The 21,333-nt window shown below is 57.7% G+C and overlaps 3 protein-coding genes across 4 annotated transcripts; 1 reads left to right on the forward strand and 2 right to left on the reverse strand.

Annotated features, from left to right (window-relative positions):
* Positions 1-48: 48 nt before the first annotated feature.
* On the forward strand, positions 49-7,758 carry SPHK2 (sphingosine kinase 2). Its single transcript, XM_052655497.1, has 7 exons — positions 49-176; positions 1,030-1,204; positions 3,907-4,375; positions 5,140-5,289; positions 5,433-5,527; positions 5,618-5,733; positions 6,119-7,758. Exons 2-7 carry the CDS (start codon positions 1,166-1,168, stop codon positions 7,209-7,211), a joined length of 1,962 nt encoding a protein of 653 aa, XP_052511457.1. The 5' UTR covers positions 49-176; positions 1,030-1,165; the 3' UTR covers positions 7,212-7,758.
* A 217-nt stretch (positions 7,759-7,975) lies between these two features.
* DBP (D-box binding PAR bZIP transcription factor) lies at positions 7,976-14,438 on the reverse strand. Its single transcript, XM_052655498.1, has 4 exons — positions 13,636-14,438; positions 12,327-12,737; positions 10,593-10,804; positions 7,976-8,441 (listed from the first exon to the last, which is right to left on the reverse strand). The coding sequence occupies exons 1-4, from the start codon at positions 13,772-13,774 to the stop codon at positions 8,226-8,228; spliced, it is 978 nt and encodes a 325-aa protein (XP_052511458.1). The 5' UTR covers positions 13,775-14,438; the 3' UTR covers positions 7,976-8,225.
* Positions 14,439-14,788: 350 nt separating this feature from the next.
* Positions 14,789-20,473, reverse strand: CA11 (carbonic anhydrase 11). 2 transcript variants are annotated; one of them, XM_052656213.1, is made up of 9 exons: positions 20,367-20,473; positions 20,205-20,279; positions 19,304-19,446; positions 17,298-17,483; positions 16,623-16,718; positions 16,403-16,475; positions 16,139-16,293; positions 15,715-15,880; positions 14,789-14,914 (listed from the first exon to the last, which is right to left on the reverse strand). In XM_052656213.1, the coding sequence occupies exons 1-9, from the start codon at positions 20,431-20,433 to the stop codon at positions 14,889-14,891; spliced, it is 987 nt and encodes a 328-aa protein (XP_052512173.1). In that variant the 5' UTR covers positions 20,434-20,473; the 3' UTR covers positions 14,789-14,888. The 2 variants fall into 2 exon arrangements, with proteins under 2 accessions (XP_052512173.1, XP_052512174.1); XM_052656214.1 differs by lacking the exon at positions 17,298-17,483.
* Between the last annotated feature and the right edge of the window lie 860 nt (positions 20,474-21,333).

Raw genomic sequence — 21,333 nt, forward strand, 5'->3', positions numbered from 1 at the left:
TCTGGCCCGACGCCGACGGCCTCTCTGTGGCTCCCGGAGGACCCAGAGAGCCGAGTGTTAGAGGTGAGGAGGCGGGGCTGTCTGGCTAGTCCGGACCTCGGAAAACCTCTGACCTCAAGCTTTGGGCGTTTCCTCAGGAGGCTCTCCTCTGTCTTATTGCTTGCTGCGCCTCTCAGGTGAGGTTGCAGCTCGCGAAGTCTTACTTGAGATGTAACCCGAGATCATCTTGCTGCACTTCGTTTGTGGCATCCTGTATTACCAGTTTTTAGGTTCACCTCCTCCCTCTGGCCTCAGATGGCCCTTCCCTGAACCCTGCTTGTCCCTGCCATCAGGAGGCTGCTTTTCCCAGCGGGAAAGATTCAGGTGGTCCAGCGCGTTTCAGTTTCAGGGATGTGCACGGTACTGGAGAGTAGAGGAGGCAGGCTGAGGCCCCCCGGGCTTTGAGGATGGGGGGTAGAGAGGGGATGGGTAAAAAAAAAAAGGAAAAAAACCTCCTGAAAGAGGGGAGGGGAGCCTTAGGTTCCAAGAGGAGGAGGAATGGAGACCGAGAAGGGAAGTGGACAGAAAGTGGGGGTGATGAATTGGTGACCCGGGAGAGTGAGAAGACCTAGAAAGGGGGAAGGTGGAGATCCAGAGAGGAGCAGCGACATAGAAAGATGGTGATATTGTTTGTAATCTAATTCAGTTCGTGGCTTTGTTGTTAATCCTTACTAATGGCGTGACCTTGGGCAAGTCGTGTAACTTCTTGGTGCCTTACTTTTTTTATCTGCAAAAGGGGGATGACAGTAGGCCTGGCACATAGAGTGTTTTGGAGCATTTAGTTTAAAAATTAGTTTAAAAGCTCAGGACAATGTTTGGTTCATAATAAGTGCTTGCTAAAAATTAGTATCTATTCTTGTTATTGACTTTACTGGATGGGACCAAATGGACTGGTTGGGACAGTGATGAAACTTCTTCCTTGTGGAAGCCCTGCCTCTAGGGCCTGCAGTATTCCTATAATAGCTTGGCCTCCTTTACTTTGCCCTTCAGGCTCCTACTTACTTCTTCAGAGCCACAGACCAAACCTGCACCATGAGCCCTGACTCCTTGCCCATACCACCAACCCATGGCCTCCGAACCAGGCCCAGCGTCTTGCTGACGTGGTAACACAGCGGAGGACTAGCAGATGAATGGACACCTTGAAGCAGAGGAGCAGCAGGACCAGGTAAGGGTCTATGTGAAAGTCAAGCTAACCAAACCATGGGACAGTTTTCTTCTCCCCCTTGTCCCTGTGCCTTGGTCTTTGAGTCTCAGCCTCTTTGATCACTGTATCTTTCTTTTTCCTGGCTCCCTAAGCACACACACTGTTTCTCGGTCTCTCCATCTTACTGGGTGTCTGTCCCTCTCTCAGGGTCATTCTTTGGCACATATTAGCTGGTGCTGTTGCTATTCTCAGTTGAACGCTAGGTACGTTGTTTTGCAGGGAATGAACTTCATCCTCCATTTATTTCTTTGTAGCAAGTTCAGTCCCTGTCTCCTTCAGCATGTGTCTTTCTATCTACAGTTCTGTTTCTAGGTCACCTGATATTATTCTTGCCTTATTTCTTTCAGTTTCCTCATGTCTTTGCCTCTCTATGTCTCTTTGTCCATATGTTTGCTTTCTGTCTCTTGGTCTCAGTTCCTCTCAGCCTCCAACATTCTCTCCGTCCCTCACCTTTGACCGAGATACATATCTCTCTCATATACTGTCTCTCCCATTCTCTTTCTTGTGTCTCTGTCTTGCCGTTTCACTGGGCAAATATTTATGCCATGATGTCCCCAGTTTTTGCCCAAGGTAAACAGTTTGTGAATTAATGAGCCTCTCCTTCCTGGTTTTCATTCCAAAAGTGTCTGTCCCCATCTCTCTATGCGTCCATAATTTTCTGGGTTTTCTTATGTCCTTACCTTGCACATTCTTAATTCTGTTGTAGTTGTTTATATCTCTTTTCTGCTCTATGTCTAAGTGTGTTACCGCCTCTGCCTCTGCTTCTCTTTTACTGTTTTTGCATCTCTCTGCTCTTTGTTAGATGTGTTAAGATCATTCTCTATCTGCAGTTAACGACCTCCTCCCCCACGCCCCCTTGTCTTTTATAAACTCAAAGAATGGGCCAGGCCCACGTGCCCTCAATAAAGATGGGAACAGGGGCGCTGCCATAGGACCGTGTAGCCGCCTCTACTGCGCCTGTGCCCTCACCTTTAATGGCGGCTGATCTCGCGAAAGGCGATACCCCGCCCAGTTCTCCGGCGCTTCCGCGGCAAGCCCCTGCGCAAAGCCCTTGCGCGAGTCGACTGGTCACGCCCCCGCACCCTCTCATTGGTGCAATTCAGGCCGGCCGCGCAGCCATTGGCTGAGCGGATGCACACCCTCCCCTCCCCCCCAGGGTCTGGTGCGGACAGTTGATGACTAGAGGGGCTGTGTGAAGGAGGACCCGGCGTGTGAGGAGGGCTCGGGTCCGGGACATGGGCCCAAGTCAGGAAGACTCAGGGACCAAGAGGAACGTATACGCAGGCCCGAGACTGGGGTACTAGTGGTGTGGGGTGGAGATGGAGAACCAGAACCAAGACTGAGAGATCCAGGAATGAAAACTCAGGTCTGGAGCCGGGTTCTGGAAATGGGGTGGGGATGAAGGCCCGGAACCCAGGGAACCGGAGACAGAGACTTAGGCTTATTGATTGGGGGGAACCTATGGATGAAGACCAGGCCAGAAGCCTGGGGACCTAGGGACAGAATCGCCGGCCAGGGACTGGGGGAGAGCTAGGGCTCCGTGCAAACTGATTTAAGGTAAGGGGACTGGGGCGCGGTCAATGCAAGTTTATGGGTGAACCTTGAAGAACCCCCCTGGGTCGGAGACAGAGGTCACTCCTAAGAGTGAGTCCACAGATGGGGGTGTGTCTGGGGCAGTTCTGGGCCTGGGCTAGGTGAGGGGCAGAACTGATAGGTGACTGGGTGGGCGGGGCAGTGGGGAACAAAGGTGAGCAGGAAGGAGGAGGCAGGAACTGGGCAGAGGGCAGGGGGAGGGGATCTCAGGCCCAGCTCCCAGTCTCCCTGGAGAGCAGGCGGCCAGACGCCCAGGTCAGTGCTTGAGGCTCACCTCTTGGCCTCTGTCCCTTGCAGGTTCCCACATGTGGCTCTCCCTCTCCAACCCCTTAGTCTCTCCATGTCACACCCCTTTCTCAGTCTTTCCAGATACTGGACCCCCTGACTCCTGCCTCTTCTGTGTCTTTCTCTCCACTGTTATCTTTCTGATCCTCGGTGTGCCTCTGGAGCCCCTACACTCTTCCTTGCTCTCTAAATACCTTTCATTGTATTAGGTTTCATCTCGCTGAGGCTGTTTGTCTCCTCTCTGTTTCTCTGGCTCTCAGACCTGTTTTCCTGTGTCTGAGTGTGTGCCTGTGTGTGCTCAGTCGTGTGTGACTCTGTGACCCCATGGACTGTAGCCCACCAGGCTCCTCTGTCTGTGGAATTCTCCAGGCACGAATACTGGAGTGGGTTGCCCTTTCCTACTCCAGGGGATCTTCCCGACCCAGGAATCAAACCCACATCCCTTGCATCTCCTGCACTGACAGGCGGACCCTTTACCACTGAGCCACCAGGAAGCCCCATTGGCACATAGTATTGAATGATTATTGGGGGAATAAAAGAATGAATCTTTGCATGCCTGGGTGCGGACCGTCCCGGATGCTGGCCTTCTCGTCCACCTGACCTCTGCCCTGTGTCCTCAGAGTCTTCCCACACTCTGCCCGGGCCGGTCTCCCTCTGGTGCTTCCATCTCGCCTGTTGGCACCCCTCGCCTCACTGTCCTCCTGTCCACAGGCCTTGCCCGTGCTCCCCTCTGCCCACCACGGGGCTCCTGGACTCTGACTCCTGCCCTCCTTCCTCCCCCACAGAGGCCAGAGCAGGAGCTGACCTGGAGCTGGGGCTACCGGCCTAGAAGCGCCCTGGACAGGGTCAAGGCCATGGCCCCCCCACCGCCACTGACCCCCAGCACCCCACTCCTGCATGGCGAGTTTGGCTCCTACCCAGCCCGCGGCCCACGCTTCGCCCTCACTCTCACACCACAAGCCCTGCACATACAGCGGTTGCGCCCAAAGCCCGAGGCCCGGCCCCGGGGTGGCCTGGTCCTGCTGACCGAGGTCTCAGGCTGCTGTACCCTGCGGAGCCGAAGCCCCCTGGACTCAGCAGCCTACTTCTGCGTCTACACCTACCCCAGGGGCCGGCGCGGGGGCCGGCGCAGAGCTGCACGCACCTTCCGGGCCGATGGGGCAGCCACCTACGAGGAGAACCGCGCTGAGGCCCAGCGCTGGGCCACTGCCCTCACGTGTCTGCTCCGTGGACTGCCACTGCCTGGGGATGGGGGTGAGGCACTGGGCAGCCCCTCTGCCCTAAGGCCACCTCGGTGTCTCTGCGGCTCTCCCTCTGTGGGCGTCTCTGTGTCTCCTTTTCTGTGTGTCTGTCTGTGTGATGTGTCCCTCTGGCTTCGTCCTGAAAGAGTGATACACAGGGATGGGCTACAGAAGGAAAATCACAGGCCGAGGAGGAGTCGTGTTCGCTGCTCCTGCAGGATTTCAGTCTGTTCCCTTCCCCTTCCCCGGGTCCTGACCACAGATGAGTCAGAGGCACCTGGGCTGGTGAGAGCAGCCAAGAGATGTGCTCCTAGGCCTGGAGATGGCATCACATCCAGCTCTGGTTGGGGGGCGGGGGTGGGATCAAAGAAGGCTCTCGGGGAGAGACCCCCATCCAGGGTACTCAGATGGCACGAGGAGGTAAAGGTTCCGTGGGCCCCAGGTGGTGGGTTTCTTCCCACAGTGGAGTAACCTGACCCGGGGCCCAGGTGTTTGGGGGTGTGGAAGGTGGAAACAGCTCTCCTCCTTCCTCCCTCGAGTCCAAAGGGCACGGGATTAGACTCCCCAGCGCTGCCTTTGTCTCCTCACCTGGGTGTGGTGGGTGCACGGGGCTGTACACCTGGGCCTGAGCTGGTGAGGCCCGGGAGGAAAAAGCTGGACTTCCAGGTTTTGACGCCAGCCCTCCACCAGCTCCACTGGGGCTATTTGCAGTTACTGTTTCTGAGGTGAGGAGCCTGGGTCCCTGATCTCTGTAGACTCCTTCCCCTCTCTCTGCAGAAATCACCCCTGACCTCCTGCCGAGGCCACCCCGATTGCTCCTATTGGTCAATCCCTTTGGGGGGCGGGGCCTGGCCTGGCAGTGGTGTAAGAACCATGTGTTGCCCATGATCTCCGAAGCGGGGCTGTCCTTCAACCTGATCCAGACAGGTAAGGGCAGTGTCAGGAAGGAGGTGGGAGCTGGAGGCTAGGGCTCCGGAGTCTAGAAGCGGGGGGATGGGGGTGGGGGTGAGGGGGTGTGGTGGGTTCGGGGGCATGGAAGAGCCCGCCTCACTTCTGGTTCCCCACGTTAGAACGACAGAACCATGCCCGTGAGCTGGTGCAGGGGCTGAACCTGAGTGAATGGGACAGCATTGTCACAGTCTCGGGAGATGGGCTGCTGCATGAGGTAGGGCAGGACCACCCTTCCTCAAGCCTGAGCCCGGGGGTCTGCGGGGGCCAGGACCAACACCTGGGTGTCCGGTCTCCCACCCTCCAGGTGCTGAATGGACTCCTACAACGCCCCGACTGGGAAGAGGCTGTGAAGACCCCCGTGGGCATTCTCCCCTGTGGCTCGGGCAACGCGTTAGCAGGGGCCGTGAACCAGCACGGGGGGTAGGTGGGAGGAGCCCTGCTGGGATGAGGGGCCTAGCCCATCTGCTTTGCAGCCCTCCCCTGCCACCCCACCCCCCAGACATTTTTGCCTGCCTTGTTCTGAGCAGTCTCCCTAGTGCCTAGAACTGTGCCTGGCACACAAGAGGTACTCAGTGAATGTTTCTGCAGTGAAAGAACTGACAGGGAACCTGGTCCAGTAGAGCCTGCCTGGAGGTGGCCAGATGGCTGTGGGTGGGCCCAGGCCTGGTTCCCCTCCCCAACCCCCTTGTCTGCTTCCCTGCCAGTCCACGTCCCGTGCACATGCCTCGCCCCGGCCTGGGCACGGAGCGTCTCACCAGCCCTGTTTACTCTTTCCTGCTGTGTCTGTCCGTGTCTGATTGTGAAGATTTGAGCCGGCCCTGGGCACTGACCTGCTACTCACCTGCTCCTTACTGCTCTGCCGGGGTGGCAGCCACCCGTTGGACCTGCTCTCCGTGACTCTGGCCTCTGGCTCCCGCTGTTTCTCTTTCCTGTCTGTGGCCTGGGGCTTCGTGTCAGACGTGGACATCCAGAGCGAGCGCTTCAGGGCCCTGGGCAGTGCTCGCTTCACGCTGGGCACAGTCCTGGGCCTTGCCACGTTGCACACCTACCGCGGCCGCTTCTCCTACCTCCCTGCCACTGTGGAACCCGCCTCGCCTGCCCCTGCCCATGGCCTGCCAAGGGCCAAGTCAGAGTTGACCCTGGCCCCAGCCCCAGCCCCTCCCGTGGCCCACTCACCCCTGCATCGCTCAGTGTCAGACCTGCCCCTGCCCCTGCCTCAGCCTGCCCTGACCTCCCCTGGCTCACCTGAACCCCTGCCCATCCTGTCCCTCAACGGTGGGGGCCCAGAGCTGGCTGGGGACTGGGGTGGGGCTGGGGATGCTCCACTCTCTCCGGACCCGCTGCTGCCCTCGCCCCCGGGGACCCCCAAAGCAGCTCAGCTCTCACCCATCAGCGAGGGGGCCTCAGAAATGGCAGCATCCTCTGGGCTCCCATCTCCCACCCCTGGCGCCCCAGTAGCCATCTCTGCTGGGGGACCCCCTGATCACCTGCTCCCTCCTCTAGGCACTCCACTACCCCCAGGCTGGGTGACGATGGAGGGAGACTTTGTGCTTATTTTGGCCATCTTACCCAGCCACCTGGGGGCTGACCTCGTGGCGGCCCCCCACGCCCGCTTTGATGATGGCCTGGTGCACCTGTGCTGGGTGCGCAGTGGCATCTCGCGGACAGCGCTACTGCGCCTGTTTCTGGCCATGGAGCGTGGTAACCACTTCAGCCTGGGCTGTCCGCACCTGGGCTACGCCGCAGCTCGTGCCTTCCGCCTAGAGCCGCTCACGCCCCGCGGCGTGCTCACGGTGGACGGGGAGCAGGTGGAGTATGGGCCATTGCAGGCGCAGGTGCATCCTGGCCTTGGTACATTGCTCACGGGTCCTCCAGGCTGCCCTGGGCGGGAAGCCTAAACTCGACCAAGTTTGGGGCCCGCCAGGGGCGGGGCTTACATTCCCAAAGGGGCGGAGCTCGAGCTAGGGGGCATGGCGAGGCTGCTGGAGTGGGCACGGAAGCTGCACACCGGTCCCAGCCCCATCTCAGGATTGCGCCCTACCCTAGGGGACCAGAGGTGATGCTGGAGGGTGTCCCGAACTCCAGGGGCTTGGGGTCGGCAGGGTCACGGAGAAATGGGCTCGCCCCAAGGGTAGTGCCTGATCAATGAGGGCGGGATATACTCCAGGTCCTCGTGCCCGGCTCGTGAAAAGCCAGGTCGGCTGAGGGCGGAGCCTGTCTTAACGCGTCCAGTGACGCGACCTGGAATGTACGGGCCGGGGAGGCCTTAGCTAATTGGCCCCGTTTACTCCGGTGCCTCCATCGAGCTGGCCAATCAGCCCGGGAGGGGCAGGTTCCCCCGGGCCGGCGCTCCGATTTGCACTAATGTTCCTCTACCCCCGGGTGGGGAAGTTCGTGTCCTGTCTTCTGTGCGTTCCCCCAGCCCCAATCTTCAAAGCAATTGAAAAGGTCTATGCAATAAAGGCAGTGGCTTCATTCCTCTCAGGTCCTCGCCCCTTCCTCCATCCAGCAGCCCGTGGGAGGGATCGGACTCTGGGCACTCCTGCGTTACGGACCGAAGCCCAGACCTGCCTATGGACTGCAGCCAGCGTAACCCGCTGGCCTTTAACTAGGGCCAGGGAGCTGCCTCCTCCCCCACGACAGCTGGCTCTGGGGTTCTCAAGATTTATTCAGGATTGTGTTAACGGAGGCGGTGGGAGGATGGGGGACACACTGAGGACCCTCCCCGCCCCTGTGAGGGAGCGGGGAGGCTCGCTTTTTCTTAAAAATATAAATGTATTTATCTGCATCATCACGTCCCTGGGGCACCCAGCTGGCCGGCCCGTGGGCCACAGGGCAGGGAAGGGAAGAGGGTGTCAGGGCACAAGTCTGAGCGAGGCGGAGGAGAGCTCCGCCTGGGGGTGGGGGCGGCCTCACAGGGCTCCGTGCTGGGCCTGGTATCGGGACAGCACAGCGCGGTAGTGGGACAGCTCCTGGCGCACGGCCACCACCTCCTGCCGCAGCAGGGCGTTCTCCTTCTCCAGGAAGGCCGCCCGCACCGATATCTGGTTCTCCTTGAGCCTCCGGGCGTCGCGGGACCGTTTGGCTGCCTCGTTATTCTTGTACCGTCGGCTCCAGTATTTCTCGTCCTGGGTGGGCAGGAAAGCACTGAGGTCCAGACGGGCCCAGCCCCAGCGAGAGAAGGGAGGAACAGCTTTGCTTGTGCCTTCTGGGACCAGACTACAGCTAAGAGAGCCCCCACCGTCCCGGGGAGCTGCTTCTCCCCCAGCAGTGGAGCCGAAAGGATACTAGGTCTCCAGTGGATGGATGAGTGCCCGAGTCTGGCCTTCTAGGGCCCTTGTTGCTAAGGAAAGTGGACCCATAGCAACAGCTAAGGCAGGAGATAGCCTCCTACCTTAAGCAACTGCGCTTTATAGTCTCCACTGTGCAAAGCAGACCCAAGCTCTTCTAACTTGACAAAAGGCCTGCAGTTAGCTCCCAGGTTTGCTAAGGATACTGGTTCCCTAGCAACAAGGCCTTCAGGGCCTGAGGGCATCTCCTAGAGAAAAGCCCTACAGATCACCTTTTCAGATCCTGGTTGTTCGGCTTCCTAGTGATGGGGTTTCGTGTCCCATTTAAAACCTCTCAGAGCTGGGCCCTTCTGACCTGGTTGCCAAGGCGATCTTATCCCTCCTCAGCAAACAAAAGTGAGGTATAAGTGGTCCCAATGAACACAGCCAGTTTCTGATGCACTGGCTCAATTATTGTCTTGTTTTTGGCCACACAGTGCAGCATGCAGGATTTTGGTTCCCCAACCATGAACCAAAACTGTGCCCTCTGTGTTGGGAGCTCGTTGTCTTAACCACTGGACTGCCAGGGAAGTCCCTCTGAACCACTGGCTTTGCATAGAGGCCAGGGAGTTGCCTTCTCCCAACAGGCCCTGGGTGCAAAATGGTCTGTCCCGAGACCTTCCCACACCATGTTTAGAGTTCTCCAGTCCTTGAATTTGACTGTGAGGGAGGACCACTCCTTGGTAACAAGGACCACCCAGAGCTCTGAAAGATGCCCTTCCAACCTCATTCCATTAAAGCCTAGTCCCTGCTTGCTAGGGCAAATCCAGTTCCTAACAACAGAGCCCTGTGGCAGGAGAAACCACTGGTCTAGATTTGGTTTACAGGCCAGTACTCACTGGGCTTCCTCAGTGGTGCTAGGGATAAAGAACCTGTTTGCCAATGCAGGAGACCTAAGAGACACGGGTTCGATCCCTGGGTCGGGAAGATCCCCTGGAAGAGGGCATGGCAACCCACTCCAGTATTCTTGCCTGGAGAATCCCATGGACAGAGGAGCCTGGTGGGCTACAGTCCATGGGGTCAGAAAGAGAAACGACTGAAGTGACTTCGCACACACACACACCCTCACTCACTGGTTCAAGTAGTTGTATCTTACACAAGGACATGGCAAGGTCTTGTGAGACCAGGCCCAGGCACCCCTTGTTAGGGAAGACCCCAGGCCTGGCAAAGACAGAGTGCTAGAGAGATGCAGTTACTGCGCCAAATACCTCAAATTGGAATGTGGCCCTGGCTGCAAATGAGAACCTGAGGCCTAGAGGGGCTGGCAGTCTTCATCCTAGGCAGAATGCAACTGCCCTGAAAAAGTGAAAGTCGCTCACTTGTGTCCGACACTTTGAGGCCCCATGGACTGCAGCCCGCTAGGCTCCTCTGTCCATGGAATTTGCCAGGGAAGAATACTGGAGTGGGTAGCCATTCCCTTCTTCAGGGGAACATTCCCAACCCAGGGATCAAACCCGGGTCTCCTATACTGCAGGTGGGTTCTTTACTGTCTGAGTCACCAGGGAAGCCCTATTGCCCTGAAGGATGCCCCAAACCAGAGATTAAAGGACCAACCCCAGCCAAGCTGGCTGCTCAGAAGAAACAAGCTGATACCCCATTCCAAAGGGATGCTATCCTTAGCAACTGTAGTGACTAGTAGACCCTGAAGCCTGCCACAGTGAGGGTTTTGGGTCCAACTGACAGGAGAAACTCCAATCCTGTAAAACCAGTCCCAGCAGGGCTGGCTGAGTCTGAGTCCCATAATGATTTCCTTTTCACAAATCTCAAGCCCAAACCTCTGCCGCCCCGCCCCCTGCCCGCCATGCAGCTGCCCATGGTCCTTGGCTGTAGGTTGGAAGAACATGAGTGCTAATCCCGGTGAGAAATCCAGGTCTGACTGTGAAGGGAGGGCCATCCCAGGATGTGGGGCCAGCATGCACAAACCTGTGTCCCACACCCAGCAAAGCTCACCTTCTGCTCCTCTGGCACCTGGATCTTCCTCGCCTTCTTCATGATTGGCTGGGGCTTGAGTTCCTCTTCGGAGAAGCGGTGTCTCCGAGGGTCAAAGGTCTCATGGCCGGGAATGCTGGACAGGGCTAAATCGGCTGGGTCAGGCTCAAAGGTCATCAGCACCTCCACCGTATCTGGGTCCACAGGGCTGGGTGTGTCCCGAGAGGTCAGCCCTTGGGGAAACAGAATGTGCTACCTGAGGGCGTATTTATTTGGGGAAGGGGGTTCCCCAGAGGCTAGCAAGGAAGGTCCTTATGGGGTCAAACATAAAGCCCACCAGGGATTAACCTCCCTAATATATGAAGATTCCCTAAGCCACAAAGATGCTTAGCAATCATGAAACCAACTCCCGCTTGTCACACAGGAAAACCAAGGCCCAATCCTATATGACTTGCCCTAAGTAGCACAAGAACCTGGATCACTGCCTCTAAAAGCCTCAGGACTTTAGAATTAGCATCTTTCCTACAGTCCTACCCTTCTTAATTGAATCCCCGACCAAAGCCTAGATCCCAGGGAAAAGTGTCCTGATGACACTTCAAGTTAGCTTCTTATGAGTCATTAAGTCCGAAGAGTGAGAAAGCATAATGAGGTTGGTTCAAGCGTAAAGGCTGCCTGCATCTTTAAGAAAGAGCCAGCCGGGGCCAACTGAGGACACAGGTTCAGGGCCGAGTCACGTGCTGGCGCCTGCTTCCCGCCCCCACCCCACCCCCCAGCCCCGCCGCCACGGGCGCCCTCACGTTTCTCCAGTCCCGCCCTCTCCCTCGTGATCGCGCGTGCGCGAAGCACGGAGCAGGGAGGAGGACTCACGTGGCGCGGGAATGTGCGGCTGGGAAGGGGAGGGCCTTAGTCTTGCGGGGAGGTCAGGGCCAGGATCAGGTGTGTCCGGGAATTCCCGACCCGCTGTCCTCCCGTGGCAACGCCAGGGTGCCCACGTTTCCTCTTGCTCCCTGGGGTCTCAGCTGTCAACCTCAAGGCCCCTCTGCTCTCTAGGGAACAATCGAGGACGGCCCCCCTCTATATTCCCAAGTCCCAGACATTCTCGCCACTGGGATAAGCATGATTCTGGGACCCCGGGGCACCTCTTGCAGGAATATAGAAAGCTCAGTCCTTGCCCCAGTCAATGAAAGACCTAGGATGACGATCCCTTCTGAAGGACTCTGGGGATCCAGGGCGCCCGCCTCTCTCCACTAGGGGGACCGAGGAAGCAGGGCCGCCAGTCCCTTTTGTCCTGGAGAAACACGTCTGTGCGTCTGTGGCCGGCCCTTGTCTTTCTCGCTCGCAGAGGGCCTAGGAGCTCCGGCCCCTACCCCAGCTGCACCGATTCCGGGCCCAGATTCTAGGGCGCAGTCCAGAATAAACTCCGGTAAATAACTTCGGTGTTCTGGGATCTCGAGTATCCAGACCCTTTGTCCTCACCTCCCACATAAAAGTTCACACGACCTCACCACTGGGCAGGCTTCCTGGAACTTGGGGTCCCAAGTCCCTCATCTCCTATAGGTCTGGGAGACCCAGTTCCCTGGTCTATTAGGGAACACAAAATCTGGACACCTCCCTCGACGTCTCCCGATTAGGGGTCACGGACTGAGGCTGCCTGCCCGAACCCTTGCCACTGTCCCAAACCCTTGCGGCACAGCCCCGCCCTCTGGAGCCCAAGCCCCGCCCAACCGGGGCCCTGCCTCGCCCCCGCAGTCGCACCTGCGCGGTGGCCGCCGGCGGCCCCGAGAGCAGCCCGGGCGGGGGCGTGCCCGGGCGAAGAGCGAGGGGAGGCCGAGCCGCAGGAGCCGGGCCCCGGGGAGGGTGCGGGAGTGCGCACCGGTGAGGGCGCTGGCGACGGGCCGCCCGGGGGTGGCGGGCTGGGAGGGAGCCCGTGCTCGAGCAGGAAAGCGTCCAGGTCCACGTACTCCACGTCGCCGAACGGCAGTGTCCGCTCCCACAGTAGCGGCGTCAACAAACCCGGGCCGGGCGCAGCCCCCGGGCGTCCCCTCGGGGACCCGCCGCCCACCACCGCCCCAGCTGAAGCATCCGCCGGGCCCGCCGTCTCCAGGCCCGGCCCGGGGACTGTTGCTGCTGGCGGGGGCGCCTTGCGCTCCTTTTCCTTCAGGAGACCTGCAGGCCAGGGAAAGAGAGAGCAGGGTGGGGAGGAAGAGGAAGATAGAGATGAAGAATCAACTCCGAGTGGAGAGAAACGCGAGGAACAAGGGGATAGATCCCCGCACCGCAGAGATCCAGAGAGCGGGGACACAGAAAGGAGGTGGGAGAGAGGCCGGAGAACGAGAGCAAGGACCCAGAGACAGGAGGAGGTAGAGGCTCAGAGAGGGAGAGAGACACAGAAAGCAAGAACAGAGACGGGGACGGTGGCCCAGGAGATGGGGGGAAACTCAGAAAGATCAGAGGACAGGGATGCAAAGAGGGATGGGGACAGAGACCCAGGAAGGGGAGCGGAAGTTCAGACAGAGGTAGGTGGAGGGTTGGGCAGGTGAGAGAAAAAAACGACAACTCTGTAATTCCTCTGTAATCTACAACCCCCTCCTCCAGCCCCCACCCCCCCACACACACCCGGCGCACAGTACCCCCTTCTCCCCGCCTCCACACTCTTTAAGGGGGTAGGAAGGGGCTCTATTCCTGGGGCACATTCCTCATCCCTAGACTCCATGTGACCCCAGGAGGCCCCGCCCAAGCCCGTGTAACAACCGTGTGAGCCTTCGACACACCCCCTCCCTTCTCCCTGGACCCCAGGGGTCCAGGCGCTCGGAACCAAAAGGAAGACGGGGCTGGGGCCTAGAGTCTTGAGTCCTCGGGGTGGACTGGCATGAGGGCCGGTACCTTTGGGTCCTGTGAGCTAGGGCTCTAAACACCTAAGTATTGGGGTATTTAAAGGTTGGACTTTAAGTATTTAAAGAGGATGGACTCTTGGCACTTAGAAGGTAGCTGGGGACCCTCCCCGGACTTGAGTCCCTAAGGGAGTACGGTGTCTGAATTGGGTGAGATGGGGGCTAGAACTCACAGCTAGTTGGCTCTTTGGGCTTGCTGGTCCCCTGTAGAAGGCTTCGCAGCCCAAGCAGCGCTCCCCCACCAGGGGGGGCTCCAGTCGGGCCGCCCAGCAGCAGGGGAGCCGGGGTCCTGTCGCTCACAGGCCGCGCCATCGCCCGGCACCTGCCCGCAGGCTCACGGATTCATGGAGAGGCGAACAGCTGGCTTGCCAGTCAGCGGCACACTCCGATGGTTCGGGCAAGTGTCTGCCCAGAGGCGGGCGAGCGTAGCTTGCAAGCCTCCAGTATCCAGAATACTGCAAATCCTAGGAGCGACGGGGATTTGCAGTCCTCGGTGCAGAAACGTGCAACTCAAGAGGGTCCCAGAAGAGCATACAGTCTGGGTGAGGGGGTGATCAAATCAGGCGGCCGGCTCTTTGCAACTGAGAGTTCAGGGGGACACAAGGCGCTCCTTCTACAAGGTGGGCGAGCCTGGCTCTTGCAAAATCTGCAGCTCTCCCCAAGGAAGGAGCTTTGCAATCTGCACCGAGAGGTGTGCGCGGACCGCCGGGGGAGAGGGCAGAGGGAGGCGGCTGCCTTGAGGCGTGGCCAAAGCAAACTTCTTTCGCGGAAAAAAAAAAAAAGCCAAACCAAAACACCCGACGCCACAGAGTGCACCCCTCCTCTCAGCCCCCACCCGACTCTGGCCTTGCACCCCAGCCGCGTGCCTCCCTCCAGCTGAAAGCGCGAGCCAATCGCATCCTGACCCCTCGAGACGCACAGCCAATGGGACCCCTGGATCCGTCAAGGCCCAGAAGTGCGAGAGAGGGGCTCAGAGCGTGAAGTTACCTTGCCTTTTGGAGGGAGGCGGGACCCTGACCTACATTTACCCAATGGGAGATGGCTCTGGGGGCGGGACCGTGACCCAGTTCGGGCCAATGAGGCAGACGGGAGGGGGAAGCACATGGCTCTGCGCGTGCTGCCTGCCCAGGAGGGTGGGTAATTGGGTGGGAGGGGAGAGGCGCTGCTTAAAGGAGCCACACATCCAAGAAACTCTTTCTGGAACCCGGAAGCCAAAAAACCGATTAGTGGGGTTTAGGAAAAGGCAGATGGTTTCTAGAAGAAGGCTACTATTCTTTAGTACCCAAATGTTTCCCCGCCGTGCCTAGAATGAGACCACTGAGATACAGGAAGTATTCTGTCCCTTTAATAGCTTTGTTTTGGGGGTGACTCCCCTCCCCTCGTGGGGAGGCTTGGGAAAGGCAGGCGCAGTCCTCGATGGGGAGTCTCAGAGACCATGGGGGACACCATCCACTGTAAGATGACACGGGTAGAGGACGTTAGTTAGGGCAAGATAGGATGGACCTTGCAGGGGGCGTGCAAGGGGCGGGTAGGGGGCGGATGGGTGAGGGCCAGGCGGGGCTCTACCACAGGGAGGCTGCAAAGGGGGGAGTCGGAATGTACCAGGTTGAGAAGCTGGGGGAAATGGCCAGGTTGCCTGGCACTGGGCTGAACCATAGCGGGGCAGCAGGAGGGTGGAATAGGGACATCCAGTATCAGCATTAGGCTGAACTACGTGAAGGTATTCATGGCGAGGTCTGGGCTGTACCATGTTGAGAAGCCAGTGAGGTGGACTAGATCACGGGACTGAACCACGAGGAGGCAGCAGGGGGAGAAGGGGAGTGTACCACTTTTTTTTTTTTTTTCTTTTTTCTTTTCAGTAAGGGACATGCCAGATTATGGAACAGTATAGGGTTTTACCACATGAAAACAGGGGAAAGGATCTGGGCTGTACCATTTCGGAAAGCCCTAGTTACAAGAATCATGGACCAGTACAGGATCGTACCACAAGGAAACCAGGGGGCTCGGGTTATACACCGAGTTGCAAGTTGCAAGCAGTGAAGAATAGCAAATCACGGACCTGCAATGGTCTGTGACAGGAAGGTGGGCTGTACCACTTTGACACAAAGGGAGAAAGAGCGAGGGAGAGTTCAGGAGGCTGGGCACACAGAAGCAGCAAGGGAGGGGTTGGACTGCATCATATTGAAACATCAAGGGGAGACACATAGGTGGGTTAGACCAAGACGTGGAAGGGGTTGCAAACTGCATCATACCATGCAGGCGGTAGTTGGGGCCTCGGCAGCGCCTCTCGGGGTGCCGGGGGTCCCTGTTGCCCCTCAAGGCCCTGTGGGCCAAGGGCTGCAGGGGCCGGCCGTTACCGCTGAGGCTCTGGAAGATCTGGGACGGAGGATTCTGGCTCAGAAGTCTCAGGGAATGCATCTGCCACGGAAGCGGGGTGGGAAACTGGGAGTGAGTAATGAATGGCTCTAGAGGCAGCGGGCAGGAAGCCCCGCCCCTGGAGGCGGGTGGGCGGAGTCTTGATCAACTCCGCCCCCCACAGCCCCAGGGCGGTAGGACCCTCGAATTCCCTCCAGTTCCCTGTCAAGCGAGGGTAGAAAGGTAGGTGAGGCTAGGGGACACCCAGGCCAAGGAACGGGTTGGGGGGTGGCAGGGGGGGGGATGGGCTGACAGGGTCACCTGGAGGGAGGTGATATTGAGGGCCCTGTCAATGAGGATCCAGGTAACAGTCTCCGAGCAGGGTGGGGTGCTGAGAGAGCCCTGATAGGTGATGAAGCCAAAGGACTCGGGGAACAGAAGCTCCAGGCTCAGGTCTTGAAGAAAGTAGGCATCATCTGCAGGAATATCAGGTCAGAGTGAAGAGGGGTGCCCCTGCTGAACTCCCCTGTGTGCATAAGCCATCCCCCATCCACCCCCTCACCCTCCCAGTGCCCAGGGACTTACTCTTATAGGAGATGCGGGTGATGGTGTCACGGTTAAGGAGGCGGCTGAGGAACGGGTTTGAGCTACCAGCCACCTGTGTGGAGGTATGCAGTGAGGAGAGAGGAATCCAGAAATCCAAGCGTCCCCAAGCCCTTCCTCCCCTAGGACCCCAGAGACTGGGCTTCCTAGTTCCCTCTTCTCAGATCCCAGGTCCAGACCTTCCCTCCCTCCCTGGGCTCACATTGACAAAGAGGCTGAGAATGGCCAGGCCATTGGGGCCCCGGGTGGCGGCACTGAGGTTCCCATAGAGTTCTTGGTTGAAGTGGATGAGCTGCACCTAGGAGGGAAGCACAGAGAGTGGGGTCCTCCGGAAGAAGGGGAGGGCAGAGTGGGCAATGGGAGCAACTTTGGGGTTCCAAGTCAGGTTAAGGATTAGTGCTCACGAGGTGGGGGGGGGGGGGAGGCAGGCTGTGGATTCTATGGAGAAAGATGGGATGAGGCATGAAAAGGAGGGTGACTATGGCTGATTCACGCTGATGTTCCACAGAAAACAACCAAATTCTGTAAAGCAATTATCCTTAATTAAAAAATAAATAAAATTTTAAAGGAAAAAAAAAGAGCAGGGTGAGGTGGTTGGAGGGCTTCCCAGGTGGTGCTAGTGGTGAAGAATCCACCTGCCAATGCAGGAGATGTGGGTTTGATCCCTGAGTCAGGAAGATCCCCTGGAAGAGGAAATGGCACCCCCCTCCGGTATTCTTGCAGGGAGGATCCCTTGGACAGAGGAGCCTGGTGGGCTACCGTCCATGGGGTTGCAAAGAGTCAGACATGATTGAACATCTGAGCATGCATGCAGGAGGTGGGAGGAATTTGGTTGACTTAGAGTGAAGGCCGAGGGTCAGAGGTCAGCGGCCATCACCTCAGCAGAGAAACCCTGATGGTTGATCTGGTGTTCAGAGCCAGCTCCATCACGTGCTCCAAATAGCAGCCGCAGTTCACTGAGTCGGTGGCTATAAAGGAGGGGCCCCCCAGACACATTAACCACAGGCCTGGGTGCAGGCAGGAAGGAGACATGGCGACCGGTGTTGTACAGAGTTCCACGGAGCTGTAGGGGAGGTAGAGGCAGTCATGGGAATGCAGAGAAATCTCTTGCCGACTGTTTTCCATTCATACATTTCCCACAGCCAATATCCATTTAATCATTCAGCATAGTTTGAACATTGGAAAAGACCCTGATGCTGGGAAAGATTGAAGGCAGGAGGAGAAGGGGACGACAGAGGATGAGATGGTTGGATGGCATGACCGACTCAATGGACATGAGTTTGGGTAAACTCTGGGAGTTGGTGATGGACAGGGAGGCCTGGTGTGCTGCAGTCCACGGGGTCACAAGAGTCTGACATGACTGAGCAAGTGAACTGAAGTGAATGGTTTGAACACTAATGTCTTTCCAGGGTCTGGGCTGATCCTTGGTAGGTGCTCAATAGTGGTGAATATAATTAACAAGTATTTATTGAGCTGCTACTATGTGCCATGGATGCCAGGGAGAGAGCCATGAGCAAGTAGACAAAAACTCTGGGGCTCATGGAGCTTCTGTTCGAATGAAGTAGAAACAATAAATACTGACTCATATAAGTAAATGCTTAATTAATTACATCCTATGCCCACACCGAGGAGCACTGGGAGTTCTAATAAATGGAAAACCCAGGGAATTCTCTGGCAGTCCAGTGGTTAGGACTCCTGTGCTCCCACTGCAGGGGCCTGGGTGTCAATCCCACGTTGAGGAACTAAGAAGTTGCAAGCAGCACGCCAAAAAAAAAAAAAAAGGAAACCCAGAGAATGGAGTAGGGGTGGAGTGTCAGGAATGGCTTCCAAGAAGAAGTTACATTTGAATGGTGACCTGAAGGATAAGGAGGGGTTATTTGCAAGGAGCAAGGAGAAGGGTATTCCAGAAGGGGGAACAGTCTGTGCAAAGGCCCTGAGGTGGCCTATTTCAGTAACAGTGAAGCAGCCTGGGACCAGAGCCCAGTAAGCAAAGGAGAGTGTGGTGATGGGAGCCAGGTGATGCAGAGCCTTGTGGGCAATGATGGGTATTTTGTGTTTTTATTTAAATAATTGAATAGATATAACACATTTGGCACAGTACCAGGCACATGCTAAGTGCTGTGTAAATGTATGCTGTCATTACTTATCCTAACAGAAAGATTTTGAGTAGGAGAGAGTGGTATGATCCAGTTTGTGTTTTTAAACATCTCTCTATTTATGGGATGGAGAATGGGTTGCAGGAGGCAGAGAAGCAGGCCAGCAAAGATGCTATAGCATCAATCCCAATGCAAGATGATGGTGAGGCCAGTGGAGGGACAAGAAATGAAATGCTATTTAGCAGGAAAACTAGAAAGGGAACGGATGGAAATGGAAGTGAGGGAGGAAATGGGATGGGGAAGCTCTGAAACTTTTGGCTGGGTGACCGGAGAGTGCCAAAGAAATAATATTGCGAAGCGGGCAAGAGTGTGGATTCTGGAACCACGCTGCCGAGGTCTGAATCCCAGCCCTGGCACTCTCTGGCTGTGTGACCTCAGGTAAGTAACTTAACCTCTCTGTGCCTCAGTTTCTGCATCCATAAAATAAGGATAATAATAGCACCTATTTCATGGTGCTGTGAAGATTAGAGGATTCATCAAGTTTGAAAACAGTGCCTGGCCCAGGAGACGATCTGTTTTACCATTGCTTCTAAGAGAGAGGAAGACTAGGAGCCATGTCTGCGGAGGGAAGATTTGGTGATCATTTGCGAGTGTAAGTAGCCTCCTCTCCACGGAGTAGACTTCCTCCCCCAAGGCTAGCCTCCCAACTCAAAGCTCCACCCTCGATGCCCACTCAGGCCCCGCCCCAGTGGATTCGGTAACCCCTCCCTCCCACCAGGCTCCCTACCTTCTCTCCCCCGGTGCTGAGTCTCAGAGGGGGCAGAAAGGGGTCATAGAGGACCCTCTTCAGCTCCACATCCACGGGGCTCTGACGCTTCCCCACGGCACAGAGACTCCAGGCTGCGTTCACCAGGCCCCAGAAGGGAGGTCCTGGGAGCCGAGGTGGGGTAGGGAGAAAAGGAAGTCAGAAATAAGGACTGGACCCCTAGACTGGGACCCGCTGCGAAGGCTGTCGTCTGGATTCCTGGATCCCACGAGAGGAAGGGCTGGGAATCTGGACTCCTGGCTCTGAGGGAGGCGGGGGCTGGGATCCAGAATCCTGGGGTCCTAGAAGAATCTTGGAGGCGTTTCTTAAGGACCCCCTCCCCCTTACCGCCCTAACATCTCTAAGTCTCTTTGATCAAATCTATCTTAGTCATCGGGGGAAGAAACTACAACTCCCAGCAGGCCCCGGGACTGCCAAACAGCCCATTCACTGCCTGCCTGCCCCAGAGGTCATGGGAGTTGTAGTTCTTTCAGTCTCCTTGTCCCACAGCCGGATAATGAATGAAGTAGGAAGGAGTTGCAAGAGAGGGCAGGAGGAGGCGGGGGAACGGGGCCACTGAACCTCTGGTTCTCAGCAAGAGCCAGGACCTACCTGCCTCTTTCCCAGGAAACACACACACACTCTTCCACCCCCACACTCTCTTACCTTCCAGTCACTCCCACTCACTACTTGAAATGCGCATGTATAATGTCCCATGCTGAGCCACTCGGGTTCAGAAACTGGGCCTCCCGAGGGAGGGAGGAAGGGGCTGGGACTCTCGGGTCTGGGGCGGGGGGAGGGCGGGCGGGAAGGAGAGGACTTCTGGATCTCAGGAAGAAAGCGCCCGGCAGCCCAGACTCCAGAGTCCCCGCCCCGGCTGCACCTGGCACGAAGTTTCCCTGGAGATTATCCTTGTAGCTCCACCAGTCCTCTGGGTCAGGTGCGGGTCCGATGTGAGCTGGGGAGAGAGCAGCCTGCACCCCTCTCCTTGGCGCCCCACCCCACCCCTCCCTCAGGGGCTCCTGCCCCAACCCCCAGGCCTTACCTGCCGCTCCCAGTGCGGCCCAGAGTGCCAACACCCGAGGGGCGCTCAGACGAGGTGCAGCCCCCATCCCCAAGAGGCCTCGGGGTGACCCCTTCCCAATGTCCCGGCCGGCCCTCTCTCAGCTTCTCCCCCTGTTTGTGGAACCCTAACCCCTCCCAGGACTTCCAGCCTTCCGCTCCTCCCTGCAGGGAGTCCCAGTTCCTCAGTTACCGAGGCAGCCGGGATCTGGGACCCCCACCCCTCTCCTCTCTCCTCCTCTCCCTCGCTTTGCCTCCCCTTTCTTTTCCCGAACCCTCCAGGCTTGCTCTGCCTCCCAATCTTCCTACTCCTCTCTCTGCCTTCTGCTTCTCCCTCGGGTTCCCTCTGGGTTCCTGATGCACACTCCCCTTCTTTGCTCCCTTTTCATTAAAAGCTCTTCCAAGCCCCCTAACTCCATCCCTCCATCCTGCTTCCCTCACCTCCTCCTCCCTCCCTTCCTTCTCGGTCCCTGCCTCTCCCTTCTCCCTTCTCCCCTTCTTCTCCTCCTCACTCTCTCCCTCTCAGCCTCCAGCTCCTCTCTCCCTCCCCACCTCCTCCTCTCCTGCCTCTTCTGTTTCTCTGTCTCTCTCCTCCCTTCCTCCCTCCTGCCCCTCCCTCTCTTCTCTCTTTTGCAGTTATTTAATTTTTCTGTCGTTGTTTGGGGGTGGGGGTGGGGGCTCTCACAGCAGAGAACCCTCCTCTTCGGGCTGGTGTGGATGGAGTAGGGGCGCCCAAGGGGCAGGATGGAGGGGTCATTGGGGGGCTGATCCCCAGCTCCCAGATGCACTGGGGCCTTGGGGGTGGGGGTGGCCCAGACACCTGGGGCCCAAGAGCTGGCAGTTTCCATCCTCCGCAGAAGAGGGAAGGGGGGGCGCTTAAGGTGGAGCTGGGAGAGTCCTCGAGGTCTCTGAGCCCAGAGCCGCTGGCCCCAGAGGATCAGGGGTTCCCC

This window comes from Budorcas taxicolor, chromosome 18, assembly GCF_023091745.1.
Source record: "Budorcas taxicolor isolate Tak-1 chromosome 18, Takin1.1, whole genome shotgun sequence".
NCBI lineage: Eukaryota > Metazoa > Chordata > Mammalia > Artiodactyla > Bovidae > Budorcas > Budorcas taxicolor.

Bases quoted from the DNA above. Each gene is read 5' to 3' on its own strand.
- CA11 (XM_052656213.1), bottom strand. From the start codon at position 20,433: ATGGGGGCTGCACCTCGTCTGAGCGCCCCTCGGGTGTTGGCACTCTGG. The intron at 16,476-16,622 runs GTGAGCCCAGGG...ACCTCCACACAG, and splicing joins TTCTCAGCCTCTTTGTCAAT to GTGGCTGGTAGCTCAAACCC. The intron at 14,915-15,714 runs GTATGATGCAGT...GTCATCTTACAG, and splicing joins CCCCAACTACCGCCTGCATG to TGGATGGTGTCCCCCATGGT.
- DBP (XM_052655498.1), bottom strand. From the start codon at position 13,774: ATGGCGCGGCCTGTGAGCGACAGGACCCCGGCTCCCCTGCTGCTGGGC. The intron at 12,738-13,635 runs GTGAGTTCTAGC...CCTGGCCTGCAG, and splicing joins GCCCAAAGAGCCAACTAGCT to GTCTCCTGAAGGAAAAGGAG. The intron at 10,805-12,326 runs GTGCGACTGCGG...TGTTTCCCCAAG, and splicing joins CGCCGGCGGCCACCGCGCAG to GGCTGACCTCTCGGGACACA.
- SPHK2 (XM_052655497.1), top strand. From the start codon at position 1,166: ATGAATGGACACCTTGAAGCAGAGGAGCAGCAGGACCAG. The intron at 1,205-3,906 runs GTAAGGGTCTAT...CCTCCCCCACAG, and splicing joins CAGAGGAGCAGCAGGACCAG to AGGCCAGAGCAGGAGCTGAC. The intron at 5,528-5,617 runs GTAGGGCAGGAC...CCCACCCTCCAG, and splicing joins GAGATGGGCTGCTGCATGAG to GTGCTGAATGGACTCCTACA.